This window comes from Festucalex cinctus, chromosome 12 (genome assembly GCF_051991245.1).
Source record: "Festucalex cinctus isolate MCC-2025b chromosome 12, RoL_Fcin_1.0, whole genome shotgun sequence".
NCBI lineage: Eukaryota > Metazoa > Chordata > Actinopteri > Syngnathiformes > Syngnathidae > Festucalex > Festucalex cinctus.
Genome location: NC_135422.1, coordinates 6855556 through 6868369, shown reverse-complemented (window position 1 = coordinate 6868369; position 12814 = coordinate 6855556). Strand labels below are relative to the sequence as shown.

General features: G+C 42.2%; 1 protein-coding gene across 7 annotated transcripts in view; it reads right to left on the bottom strand.

The window, feature by feature from the left end:
• The window catches only part of LOC144031370 (interphotoreceptor matrix proteoglycan 1-like), a 40690-nt gene that overhangs the window by 2969 nt on the left and 24907 nt on the right, over positions 1–12814 (bottom strand). For 4 of the 7 annotated variants that reach the window (XM_077538442.1, XM_077538445.1, XM_077538446.1 and 1 more), the window contains 9 exons: positions 12415–12473; positions 11996–12180; positions 11539–11919; positions 9948–11470; positions 9024–9113; positions 4841–5060; positions 2932–3142; positions 2051–2236; positions 1787–1970 (listed from right to left, as the gene is read on the bottom strand). In XM_077538442.1, the coding sequence (XP_077394568.1) occupies positions 1787–1970; positions 2051–2236; positions 2932–3142; positions 4841–5060; positions 9024–9113; positions 9948–11470; positions 11539–11919; positions 11996–12180; positions 12415–12473 (3039 nt within the window). The remainder of the gene's footprint in view (positions 1–1786; positions 1971–2050; positions 2237–2931; positions 3143–4840; positions 5061–9023; positions 9114–9947; positions 11471–11538; positions 11920–11995; positions 12181–12414; positions 12474–12814) is intronic. The other 3 variants (XM_077538447.1, XM_077538449.1, XM_077538448.1) reach the window with 3 other exon arrangements.

Here is a 12814-nt window from a genome sequence, read left to right as displayed (position 1 = left end):
TGTCATCGTCGGGGGTTTTTTTTTGCGCGGCAGGTTTTGGAAGTTTTGTGACATTGTCGGGAGCCCCAGCTGTGTTTTATGTCCTCAGAGCAGTGATGAAACCTCGGAAGTCGGTTCTTCGGTGGTTAATTCTGGGTACATTACGCTTCTTCTTTTGCTACTTGTTGCATTTTTGCAACACATATTCCAATTACATCCATCGGCATACATGACTACTAGCTATCATCAGATGTTATTATATTACGTGAGATCTTGCACGCAGACGTGCAGGATTCATTATAAGAAAACCAATGATGAACATGAATTTTGCTTATAGTATTACATATCAAATACATATTGGAAGGAAAGAAAAAAAAATCAACTTTTAGTGATTAAAGTGCATGATTAATGCTTTATCTCTGACTTTTTTTTTTCTTTTCTTTTTTTTTTCAGAATATAACAGACGTCACCCAGAAGTGCATAATACATCATAAAAACGACTCAACCATTTTTACAGCAAAGTACATCGACTTGTGTTATGACTGTGTTTGGATTTTAGTCATGGTGTCATTATGTTATGATGTTGATGTTGTCAGTTTTTATGCAGTTACTATGTCCCTTTTGATGATAATGTTGTCCCTAACAAGCCGGATTGGGCACCAAGTTAGGCCCTTGGGGTTATTGTGTTGCTATTATGTTGTTGATGGTCGTTTTTATGCAGTTACTATGTCCCTTATGATGATATTGTTGTCCCTAACAGGCCGGATTGGGCACCAAGTTAGGCCCTTGGGGTCATTGTGTTGCTATGATCTTGTTGATGTAAGTTTTTATGCAGTTACTATGTCCCTTATGATGATAATGTTGTTCCTAACAGGCCGGATTGGGCACCAAGTTAGGCCCTTGGGGTCATTGTGTTGCTATGATCTTGTTGATGTAAGTTTTTATGCAGTTACTATGTCCCTTATGATGCTAATGTTGTTCCTAACAGGCCGGATTGGGCACCAAGTTAGGCCCTTGGGGTCATTGTGTTGCTATGATCTTGTTGATGTAAGTTTTTATGCAGTTACTATGTCCCTTATGATGATAATGTTGTCCCTAACAGGCCGGATTGGGCACCAAGTTAGGCCCTTGGGGTCATTGTGTTGCTATGATCTTGTTGATGTAAGTTTTTATGCAGTTACTATGTCCCTTATGATCCTAATGTTGTCCTTAACAGGCCGGATTGGGCACCAAGTTAGGCCCTTGGGGTCATTGTGTTGCTATGATGTTGTTGATGGTCGTTTTTATGCAGTTACTATGTCCCTTATGATGATAATGTTGTCCCTAACAGGCCGGATTGGGCACCAAGTTAGGCCCTTGGGCTCATTGTGTTGCTATTATGTTGTTGATGGTCGTTTTTATGCAGTTACTATGTCCCTTATGATGATAATGTTGTCCCTAACAGGCCGGATTGGGCACCAAGTTAGGCCCTTGGGGTCATTGTGTTGCTATGATCTTGTTGATGTAAGTTTTTATGCAGTTACTATGTCACTTGCAATGATATTGTCAGTTGCGATGGGCCTATATTAAATTAATCACTTAGTGTGTCTAGTAACTCTTATTTTATAGGCTTTTATTCTGTCATACAGAATTGTGCATTATTCAATTATTCCCTTCAGAAAAAATCTATTTCAAAACCTGAACCAATTGGAAGTTACAATTTCTGCTGTCACAAATGACAGAGAGTGTTAGAGCAGTGAGTCAGCTACTTGAGCGGTTAGTAGCGTGGCTGTTAGTTCAAGTGCTCGTGCCGCTCAGCACTGTGTACCTCAATACTGAGATGTATGTTTTCAACTGAGGCATACAGTTCCGGCTCAGACTGGTGAGAGCGAGACGAGGCCGAACTTGAGGGACACGGCAGTGTGGACACTTGGCTTAAGATGCCATCGTCATTCTCATAGACCGGGTTCACCCTCAAAGTATTTTCAAAGGCATAGGGAGCAAGGCTGTGTCTAGTGGGGGGTGGAAAGAGGTTTGTAAAAAGGCTCACATCACAAACGTTAACGAGAACGCTGAAGCGTTTCTGACTTACACCAAAGTCACCGCCTTCCTCGTCGCCGCGCACTTCTTGTTAATGAACACCAGAATGCCGATGATGGCGCAAACGAGGCAGAGGCTCCCCACGAGGCAGGTTATAATTAACGACGGGTCGAGTGGTACCGACACCAGCTCGCTGCAGCGCTCCCCATGGTAGTGCCAGTATTTGCCTACAGGGCATCTGGAACATGGAAATTATCTAGGTTAGTTAGAATAGGGCACACTTCAAGAATGTTTTGCCGTCATCTTAGTGAATTTATGACACCCCACTATTTATGGGAAGATATGTTGGGACACCAGCAGTGTCATATCTAGGGTTTCATATACACCCTATATATATATATATATATATATATATATATATATATATATATATAAACCCAAGATGGTAATTGTCCCATTTTTTGAAGCTAAAATTTCCAGCAGATTGTCACAACATATAGAGGCTCAAAATGGCACCCTGTGGTAATTTCTAAATTATTGCAAATGGGAGAGGTAGATTTATACCATGTTTCTTTATGATTTGCCCATTTTCGTCACATTGACTGCCATTATAAATCATAATTTTTGATAGACTATGGCTCATCATCAAAAACAGGCCTGCGTAAAAAAAAATCTGCTGTTATGATGTATTGACTTTTATTTTATTTTTTTTGTATTGGCTCTTTGAGAGCGAGCAATACATGTGATCATGAGGACGCTAAAAAAAATGTTAATGAAATTAATTAAAACAATGACAATTCTTGACTCTCAAAACATTCTTGAACATTCTTCCAGAGAATATTTATGCATGTACTTGCTTTTGCGTCTATTATGATCCAAAAAATGCATTCACTGCAATAGTTTAGTGGGGGGGTTTCCCACCAAGTAGTATACCTGCATGTTGCTCCATGGCCAGGGATGATTTCACACATGCCTCCATTAAGGCAGTAGTCTGGCTGCAGGTCACATACGCTCTGACACGGAAGGCCATCCACAGCGCTGTAGCCCGGGTCGCACAGGCACTCTGCCTCGTTGTTCCAACTGTTCTCCACACAGCGTGAAAACTCATTACAGGACAGGAACTTGCACGGGTCCGCTTCGTCAGCTGCGGGGAAAAAAGCAGGAGAGTGACATTAACATGAGTGTAGCGTGCACAGACTGCTAGCCAAACGCCATCTCCAGGTTCAGAGGAGAAATGAAAGGGCGCTTTGATCGATGAGCAGCGAAGCGACGACTTTTTAATAAGATATACAATCAGGAGCTGGTGCGAACAAACAAGATGCATCACGTTTATGCTCCGGTGCGAGAAGGAGGTTCGTCTGGGGACTTTGACCTTGTGGCATGAATAAGCTTGAGTCTTGAGTCCGGAACTCACTAAACTTCATTAGTGAAAAACGAGTCAAGCTCCATAAATTTCGCATTATTATTCATGACCGCGCCATCAGATGTGAAGTCAACACAAGAACATAATGTGAGCTAGACTTTGTTAGCACATCTGCATCTCACTTCTGAGGTTCAGGATTCTAATCCCGGCTTCCTCCCACATTCCGAAACATGCATATAGGTGAGTCAAACACTAAATTGTTTACTGTATTGTCCTGTCCTGTAATTTTATGTTGTTTGCCTCTTGCCTTCGTCAGCTGGGATAAACTCCAGGTCACATGCGAGTCCAAATGAGGACAAGCACTATAGAAAATGGATGGATGGTGCATGGCCCAAAGCATATTTGAATGCTATGCTAATGCTGAGGTATCACAATTTTAAAACCTCATGTTTTGTCCTTGCTTCAAAGCTCTATCTATCTTAGCTATCTATAAATTTTAGCGATATTTACTACTGAATAGTATACTTTGCCTTCATTAGCATATGTTGTATTGGAGTAATCCAAAAGTAACTAAATGTAATCAAATTACACTTATTGAATATTATGGTACTTTGATTACAATGTTGACTACATTTTTTAAACAGGTAACTATAGTAACTGATTCAAAACATTTTTTTTAAAATAACCCTCCCAACATGCCAAATCCTGGTCCAGAAAGTAAAATCCCTGCCACAGTCGGGTTTTTACCTGCAGGTGCTTCAAATCAACTGTTTACCTACAGGCAAAGGATCTCATTTTCTGCTGGTTGAGCACCTGTGGCTAAAGCCAAACTGTGGCAGGGTTTTTACCTTCTGGGCCTGGATTTGACACCTCTGTGGGTACGGCAAGCACAGTGATCACAAAACATCTCCAAAGTGTGCATTCTTGTATACGATCCATTGATTCTTTTCTTTCATTGGCATATCAGTTTGATGACAGCATCTCTCATCATTCATATGCAAAATGGGACATTTTACCAAGAAGATCACATACAAAATCACAGTCAGAAAAATGTGGTAATGCATTCAGAAAGTGTCCAATTATATGTTTGCCCAATTCCTGAGGGCAACTGCAACTTGTATTTTCGGACCTGAGCACGAAGCAATGTGAAGGGCCACTTGGAATTTCTAATTCTTCAGACAAATAAATTGCCTTTTAAGGAGACACAACTTGCCGGAGAGCTCACTAACTTTTGCAGATACTAAAAGTCTTTGAGATTTAAGCGACCCAAACACAGCCAAAGTTAGAATAAATTAGTCTCAGACCCCAATTTTACAGTTCAACATAAAATTGGGTGGACTGTACACCACTCTGCGAGCCTTTTTCTTTTACTTAGTGTTGCGCTAGTTTTTGTGGCTGTACATTTGAAAGGACAGAGAGAGCAATAAAAACTTATTTCCAGGGAGTGTAGCAGAGATTCTATCAGCAAGGACACGTCACCTTGTTCTATCTCCAGCGAGCGGCTATCAATCTCGATGTCGAGCCGCTTGGACGCGGCGCTACAAAAGTCTTCCAGCACGCAGTGCACCGCCTGGGTCACGTTGTACGGCACCTCCTTGTCCAGCTTCAGCCTGCTGTTCACCACCACGCTGCCGTTGCGGAAGTTGAGGATTTCCAGCTGCTTGAATCCGGTCAGATTGGACTCCAGGTAGGGTAAAAGCTGTCGCGAGTGGGGCAAAGGTAATTCTGATGAGTTTGGCCTGACAAAAGTAGAAGCAGGATTTGATTTTCTGAGCTTTCTATGTGGTTAAAAGCTTGGTTAGTACTTAAAAAAAAAAAAAAAACGGAAAAGGGGCTGTGAAATCAGGATTTAAAGGTAATATCAGAACAAGTGGGAATTGTGTCTTGATCCTGGGGAATAGATGTGGCAAATACAGGTCCAGAAAGTAAAAACCCTGCTACCGTTTGCCTTTAGACCCAGGTGCTAGGTAGCTAGCTCCCCGGATGCTATAATATTGACCTACTAGGGAGCAAGCGCAAGCTAGCTAGCATGAGGGGCTAAAGCCAAACTGTGGCAGGGTTTTTACTTTCTGGACCTAGATTTTCCATCTCTGCTGGGGCGACAAGATGCCCCCCATCAGAAAAAGACCACAGCAACAGGATCTACTTTGAATCATCTTGCTGTTGAGGTTGGCTCTGTTTCGTCCGATCCAGAAACTATTCAGGTCACATTTCACTGTGCGATCGCTATGAATAGTTTGTGATTTAATATTTAATGCGAGCATGAAATCCCGCCATGACGGCGCTCGGCATAATAAGATCGTGAGGCAAAATTAGGGTTTGCACAGAACGTGCTAATTGTAGTCACGCAATTTAGACAGGGAGAGGGATCAGCCGCTTAGCAAAAGACGGGCATAACCAACTAGCAAGGCCTCGCATTGCAAAGGCAACATGAAGCTACCGCACAGACCACAAACGGTGCTTGCCTGCAGCTGCGATATGAGGTAGGAAAAAAAACAACCTATTATGACCATAGAGACTGATGATGCTGACGATATTTAGTAGAGCAGGAAGTCAACCGGCTCAAGTAATGGCCGTGCATCAATGGGCATCGATCGCACTCCCACCCCCACAGCCGCTTCATGTCGTGCTCGGCAAACACCAAGCTGGGGAGATTAGGTTTTAGCTGGTCGGGCTGCGGAGTGGGAGATAAGAATACCTTAAGAAGCTCGCTTCTGATGGGGTTAGTTCACATCTCGCCCACCGACACGTTAGTGACAGCCTCTTCCCTGCGGCTAATAGTCTCCGGCAGGAGTGGCGAGGTTGTTATCCGCCATTCCCGACCGTTCGTCCCGTCCGTGCGTTGATGTCAAATTATCCGTGAACAATGGATTAGAGACGAATCAGTGCCTCGCACGCGCCAAGGTCAAAGTGGTTGCTTTATCGCAAAACCTCACAACAGCCGCATCCCATCTAGGTAGGAGAAACTACTACTAGTTGTATCTACTGGTTCCCAGTGAAACATCCCTTCTCGTCACAATGAATAGGAACCTGCTTTTCAGTAAATTGCGGCATCGTCCAAGAGTAATTCCAACCTCCATGTCCAGTTTTTAGTGGTTGCTTCACAAACCAGTAGGTACAGTAATGGAGGAGTTCAACAACACACAAAAAAAGGGAAGTTTCATGTACCGTATATGAACGTATACATGTCAAGCACTGCATGTGGAGCATCACTAATGGGAGTCTGGCAAAACCATTTAAATGGGCTGTTTTATGTCACATTCAAATGTTCCTTTCTTTTTTCACAAATAGCCCATTTAAAGGACTATTCTAGTATCGATTAAAGGCAGTAAATACTTACCATCTCAAACGTCTGACCACATTATTGTTTGTGCTTCCAGGAAGTTATATAAGGAATGATGAGGAGAACTGCACAAACCTTTGTTTGGGCAACCATTAAAGATTGGAGATGGAGAGGCTTTTTTTTATGTCCACATTTGTTAATGAATACTTATCACTTTCCTTTGACAATTTGATAATGTGATGTCAGACAGACGGGGGAAGGGTTTGCTTCTCTGTGGGAAAATAAATCAACATCGTCAACAGGATCAGTTCATTGTAGCGAGAAGCTAAAAGTAAACCGACGGTGGATTGAGAAGTAATTGGCTCCGTGGCCTGCAGGCAGGCCTCAGGCAAAAAAAAAAAAAAAAAAAAAAGATGACTTAATTTATGTGTTGTGTCTGCTCGCGCAACTTGACAAAACAGTAAACACCTCAAACGGCAGAACCTCGAAAGTCTAATGAAAAATGGATGAAGTGATGAAGCTCCTTGAAGAGTTTCAGTGATTTATATTTTGTTATTGTAGTGGATGAAAGACGTGTAGTAAATTGATATTAATTAAGCAAAATCCACCAATTTCTACCCATCTAAGGTGACGGCCATTTTACCACTTGTCGACTGAAAATCATCACAGTTGCTCAGGTAACGACCAATCACGGCTCACCGGTTTTGTGAGTTTGATCATGTGATGATTGCAAGCTGAACTGTGATTGGTCGCTATCTGAGCCTTGAGCATCTGTGATGTCATATTCATTTGACAGCAAGTGGCAAAATGGCCGCCCCCTGAGATGGATAAAAACGTAGATGTTGCTGCTTAATTCATATTCCACAAACACAATATTAATCAGAATGCTGTGTTTAGACTAGTGGGTGTCAGATGGTGTTGGCCCTGTGAGGTTCACTATTTGTGGTAGTGCTGGTTACTCGATACAAAATATGTTCACCCACAAGAGTGATTCAACAAAACCTCACCAATAACAATTGTTCACTTTTATTCACATTCAGACATTCCGTTTGTCTTCTTATCTACATGCAGGTAGTGTGTCAACAACATACATGCAGATGCCCACACATGGCGCAAAGCAGCTTGAACCCTTTGATAGCATGTGTGTGTGTGTGTGTGTGTGTGTGTGTGTAGGGCAGTTAACTGACCTGAATAACAGAAAGCTTCTTAGCATACACAAATGACAAACCTCCACAATGACTAAGGCAGACCAAGGTTTCGTGATTCAGACTACAGTGCGTGGGCCGCTTTGCAACCCCAAACAGCAACAAACAACACACCTGTAGCACCCCAAAACAAATGAAATATGGGCACCCTCACTGCTATTAGTTATTATTAAAGTATTATACCTGCTAACATTGCTTTTACAAGAATAAATCAATAGTACTAAAACTCAAGCACCAATATTGTTTTTCCAATACCAACTATTCAATATTAATACTGCATTTCCACTAATAGTGCTATTAGTGTGTTTACTCCAGTATGTTATGGAGTTAATTTGAATAATGGTTATGATGTTTGGAATTATTATTTTAACACAATTTATTAAAAAAAGGGTTATGTTTTTACAATAAATGTAAGAAATGTTATCAACTAATTATGTTGCATTACTGTTTGTATTAAATCTTCCTAAATTGTAACAAGAACATTATACTTGAACATGAGTATTATTAATAAGGCCCCAACAAATCCATGTTATGAGACACTGAACAAATCTGGACAAATTTCACTCAAAAAACAAACAAACAAAATGTATTTCACTGCACTGCATTTATAGGTAACTTTAAACATTTAGCTTTATTTCATGAAATCGATTGTGCCTTAAAAATATAAATAAAGTCCAAATTCTCTTTTTCAAACTCGAAGTTAAAGGAAAATGGATTATCAATGTTTCTCTAAAATAGCACGTTAAATCTATGTATTGATGTATTAACATGGTTTAAAAAGTAGCCTATTTTGGGACAAATTCAGTGAATACCTCTCGTTATTTTATCTTACAAGTAAATATGTGCTGCCCCCTTTTGGTTTGGAGTGTAAATGAAAATTTATAAATTAAAAAAAAATCAGTATGTTTCGCATTTTCATACAGGTTAAATATGGGTTACGTAACAGACACAGTTAATCATACAAACTTTCTATATGCTGAAGATAGAAATAAGGCCAAAAAAAAAAAACTCAGGATCGGCAGCTATAGGGACAGCATCTATGGTGAAAACTGTGTTAGTGTGCCTTCAATTTGTCATACTGAGTTAGGAAAGATGCATTAGCAAGTGGTTAGGTAGAAAAGTTTGAGCTCTCTCTGAGATGTCACACGTGAGTTCCAATATGGAAGAAAAATACCGGTATGGAGGCTAACGTTGTCTGCCTCCTAGGCCCAGATTTACTGGATGCTCCAGGATTTGGCGGCTTTCTGGGCCCAGAGTGTTGAGTCTGAGTGAAACACAATTATTGGTAGAACTTTTTCATTCCTCTTTCTCCACACTAGGTAATTGTTTGACCTTCAAATCACAGCTTTTAAAGTCATTGTGCTGGAACACTGGCTTGTCGAGAAGACAAAACATAAGCGACCCCAAATCAAATACTAGTCTAAAATATTCAGGACCATCCGGGCCACTGTTCACCAAAGTCACTGTCAAAAAAATGTGTGCAGGACTTGTACAAACTTTGACATGCATGCTGACATGATCACATTGTGTCTGTAAGTTTTGTTAGTGTTTAGCACATACATTCATTGGCTTGGCTTCTTTAGCTTCTTTTAGCTTCTGCCAGTGTCTTTGTCAGTTAGCAAATAAATGATTGACACATTCAATTTGCAGTTCAACACAGTAGAAAAAGTACATACATTTAACAACTGTAGGGGCAGCCACAAAGTAAAAATAAATACATAAATAAAATGACAAGAAAGAATCAGATTGAGTTTTATGCTGTTTCTACTACTAGTGCTCAATAGTTACTATTTGCTGGCAACAGCACACTTCATGAGAAATTTGGCCTTTGCTTAACAACATGTCAAACTTTTCCCGTTTATAAAAATACCATTTGAGGAAAAAAAAAAGAAAAGAAATATATTACGATATGTTTGTTTCAATTGGCAGTTGTGAGGATAAGGCTTGCTACAAAGTGCAGCCTCACAAGGTCCATATTAAGTGCCAATGACCTTGTCAAATAATAAACACTTTCATCACAATGACGAGCTCATAAAACAAAGTACCAAAAGGTAGCGTGTATCAACATCACATCCAGCATAAAAGCTTGTGTACCTACCAGTTCGAGAAAGGTGTTCTCCAGTGATTTGTATTCTGGGGAGGTCTTGTTGAACAGGTCGTCGGAAAACATCATGTTCGTCACCCTCAAGCTAAAGAAAACCACCAACTCTCTGCTCTGCTGCACCGCGGCCATGACGGGAGTGCTGGCTCGTTTTGGGGCTGGGGCAGCCGTGGACCGCTCGTCAGCCTCTGAAGGGTATCTAACGCTACTGCTGTCCTCCTCCAGAGCTTCGGTCACTTCCGCCCCGCCCTGTTTCAACTCCACGTCGTCCTGGATGTTTTCGGAAGGAGGGTCCGCCAAAGCTGGAATCACTCCGCTGTGGCCTTCCCTTTCAGATTTTTCAGCGGGAATTGTGCTTGGGGGTTCGCTGGGGGATTCGCCAGGGGTCTCAGTGGATTCTTCAATGGTGGGTTCAGTGGAGACAATGATGAGGGCTTCCGTGGGGTCTGGGTTGGGGACTTCGCTGGGGGCCTCGACGGAACCTTCACTGGAGACTTCACTAGTGGCTTCACTGGGGACAATGTTGGGGGCTTCACTGGGAATAATGTTGGTGACTTCACTGGGTACAACGCTGGGGTTTTCACTGGGGACAATGCTGAAGGGTTCACTGGGGACAATGCTGAGAGCTTCACTGGGGACAATACTGGGGGCTTCACTGGGGACAATGCTGGGGGCTTCACTGGGCACTGGGTCGTCAACTTCACTGTGGGCCTCACTGGGATCCTCATTGTGGATCATGAAGGCAGCTTCAGTTGATACATCATTGGAGACTTCGACTTGGGGTCCATCGTGAGCCTCAGTGGGGACTTTGCTGTATTCTTCACTGGGGTTTTCACTAGTGAATTCAATAGGGGCTGCACTAGGGGGCATACTGGGGGCTTCACTGGTGGATTCAATGGGGACATTGTGGGTGACGTCACTGGGAGTGTCATTGACTACTTCATCGGGGAGTTCAATAGAGACTTTGTTGTGAAATTCAGTGGGATCCTCATTGGAGGTTTCACTGGGGACTTCAATGGAAGCTTCACTTGAGACCTTGTTGGGCACATCACTGGTGATTGCACTGGGGACTTCCATGGGGCCATCACTAGGGGCCTCGCTAAGGTCTTTACTGAAGAACTTGATCGGGACCTCACTTGGAGTTTCGCTGGAGACTTCATTAGAAATTTTGCTGGAAGCTTCACTGGGAGCTTCGTTCAGGATTTTGCTTAGTACTTCAATGGGAACTTCATTGGACAAGCCACCGTTGGCTACACTGGAGATGTCGATAGGGGCTTTGGTGGAGACGACGCTTGTTACTTCATTATTGACCTCGATGTGGGCATTGCCTTTGTCTGCAGGTGACGGTCGAGGCTGCATGTTGGGCTCAGGTTCGATGTCTATGATAGCATCCTCATGAGACGACTGAGCAGATTCTATGCCAGAGAGGTGAGCTTCATCGATGATCACAATTTCAGGATGAGTGTCTGGTGTTGATGAGGTTAAGTAATCATTCTCTCCTGTGTCTGCCCCTTCAGGTTCTTGCAAAAGAAAACAGACTTTGAGATCATGTTTACCGAAAGGGAAAATGATAAACTTAAAGTCTCACCTCCACTGTTAACTTCCGTGGGACTTGTGTCCTTGACCTCCGCCTCTTGTCCCTGTTCTAGGATGGCCTCTGCTGTCGTAGCTGGTGTGATGACGTCACCCATCTCTCCCGAAGGATCACCTCCGGATGCGTCCTCCGCTGCTGCTGCCACCGGCACCTCGTCGGTGGCTGTGGGAGCAGAGGTGGATTCTGGGACGGTGGTCAGTACGGAAGGCCCCGAGGTGTGTGTTTGAGGTTGCATTTTGGTACTTTCAAATGTGTTTTCTGTGGCTGCCACCGTGGGGAAGAACTTTGGGGTGGTGTCCTCTTCCGTGACCTTGATGACATCCCCGCTCCCAGTGGTGTACATGCTGAGTGCTGCATCTGGGTAAGCTGTCGTTACTGAGGAGAAACACAAGAAAAATCAATTCAACTCCCTTCAGCCGCTGTGCTTGAATAGCGTGAAAATTGTACTCACCAGCTTCAAAGGTTAGACTTTGAATGTCCAACGGAAGAGATGGCTCCTTTTGTAAAGCTTTCACTATCAGGTGCCTCAATTTTGGAGCATCCATATTAGTCTGCCCGTCTGGAGGCTCTGGCTCGTCACTGAGCTCCGTGTCTCCATCAAAGACCACAGCATAATGCAGAACCGCATCCTCTGAACTGACGCACACAACCCGTCAAGTCACAAAGCTGCATGAAGGTGACACACTATTTATGGACTACGGACTACATTCACGACTCAGCAACAAAATACCACCACAAAATAATATTCAAGGAATAAATAACATTCAACAATTGTGTTCTATTCACTGTGTTGTTTTGTACCAATCATTAATTATTACAATACTATTGGACTCTAATAAAAAATAAATAAATTAAAAACAGTAAACTCACCTGAATCCCAACATGCGAATTTCTTTGAATCCTTGAATTTTTTTAAGTGCATGAAGCATCTATCGGAAGAAAAAGAGGTATAAACGTTAAGTATAACCCACAAAACTATGTTTTAAAAATTGCTCCATACTATATTTTTTTACCCTATATAATTAAAATATAATCACAATCTGACTTTGATCTTATCTCTTGAACAGTTCCATCAGTAACTGCATCTCACTCAATCTCAGCCTAAATTACACATCCAAATGTTTTGATTTTTTTTAATGCAAATTTAGTGAAAATGCGCAAAATGAACAAGCGACTTATACCCGTTTCCATTTGTTATTATTGTATTAATATTGAGAGGAGAAAAGACTGTGCCATGAGATGATGTCATTTGAGAACATGTCTCTGCCCC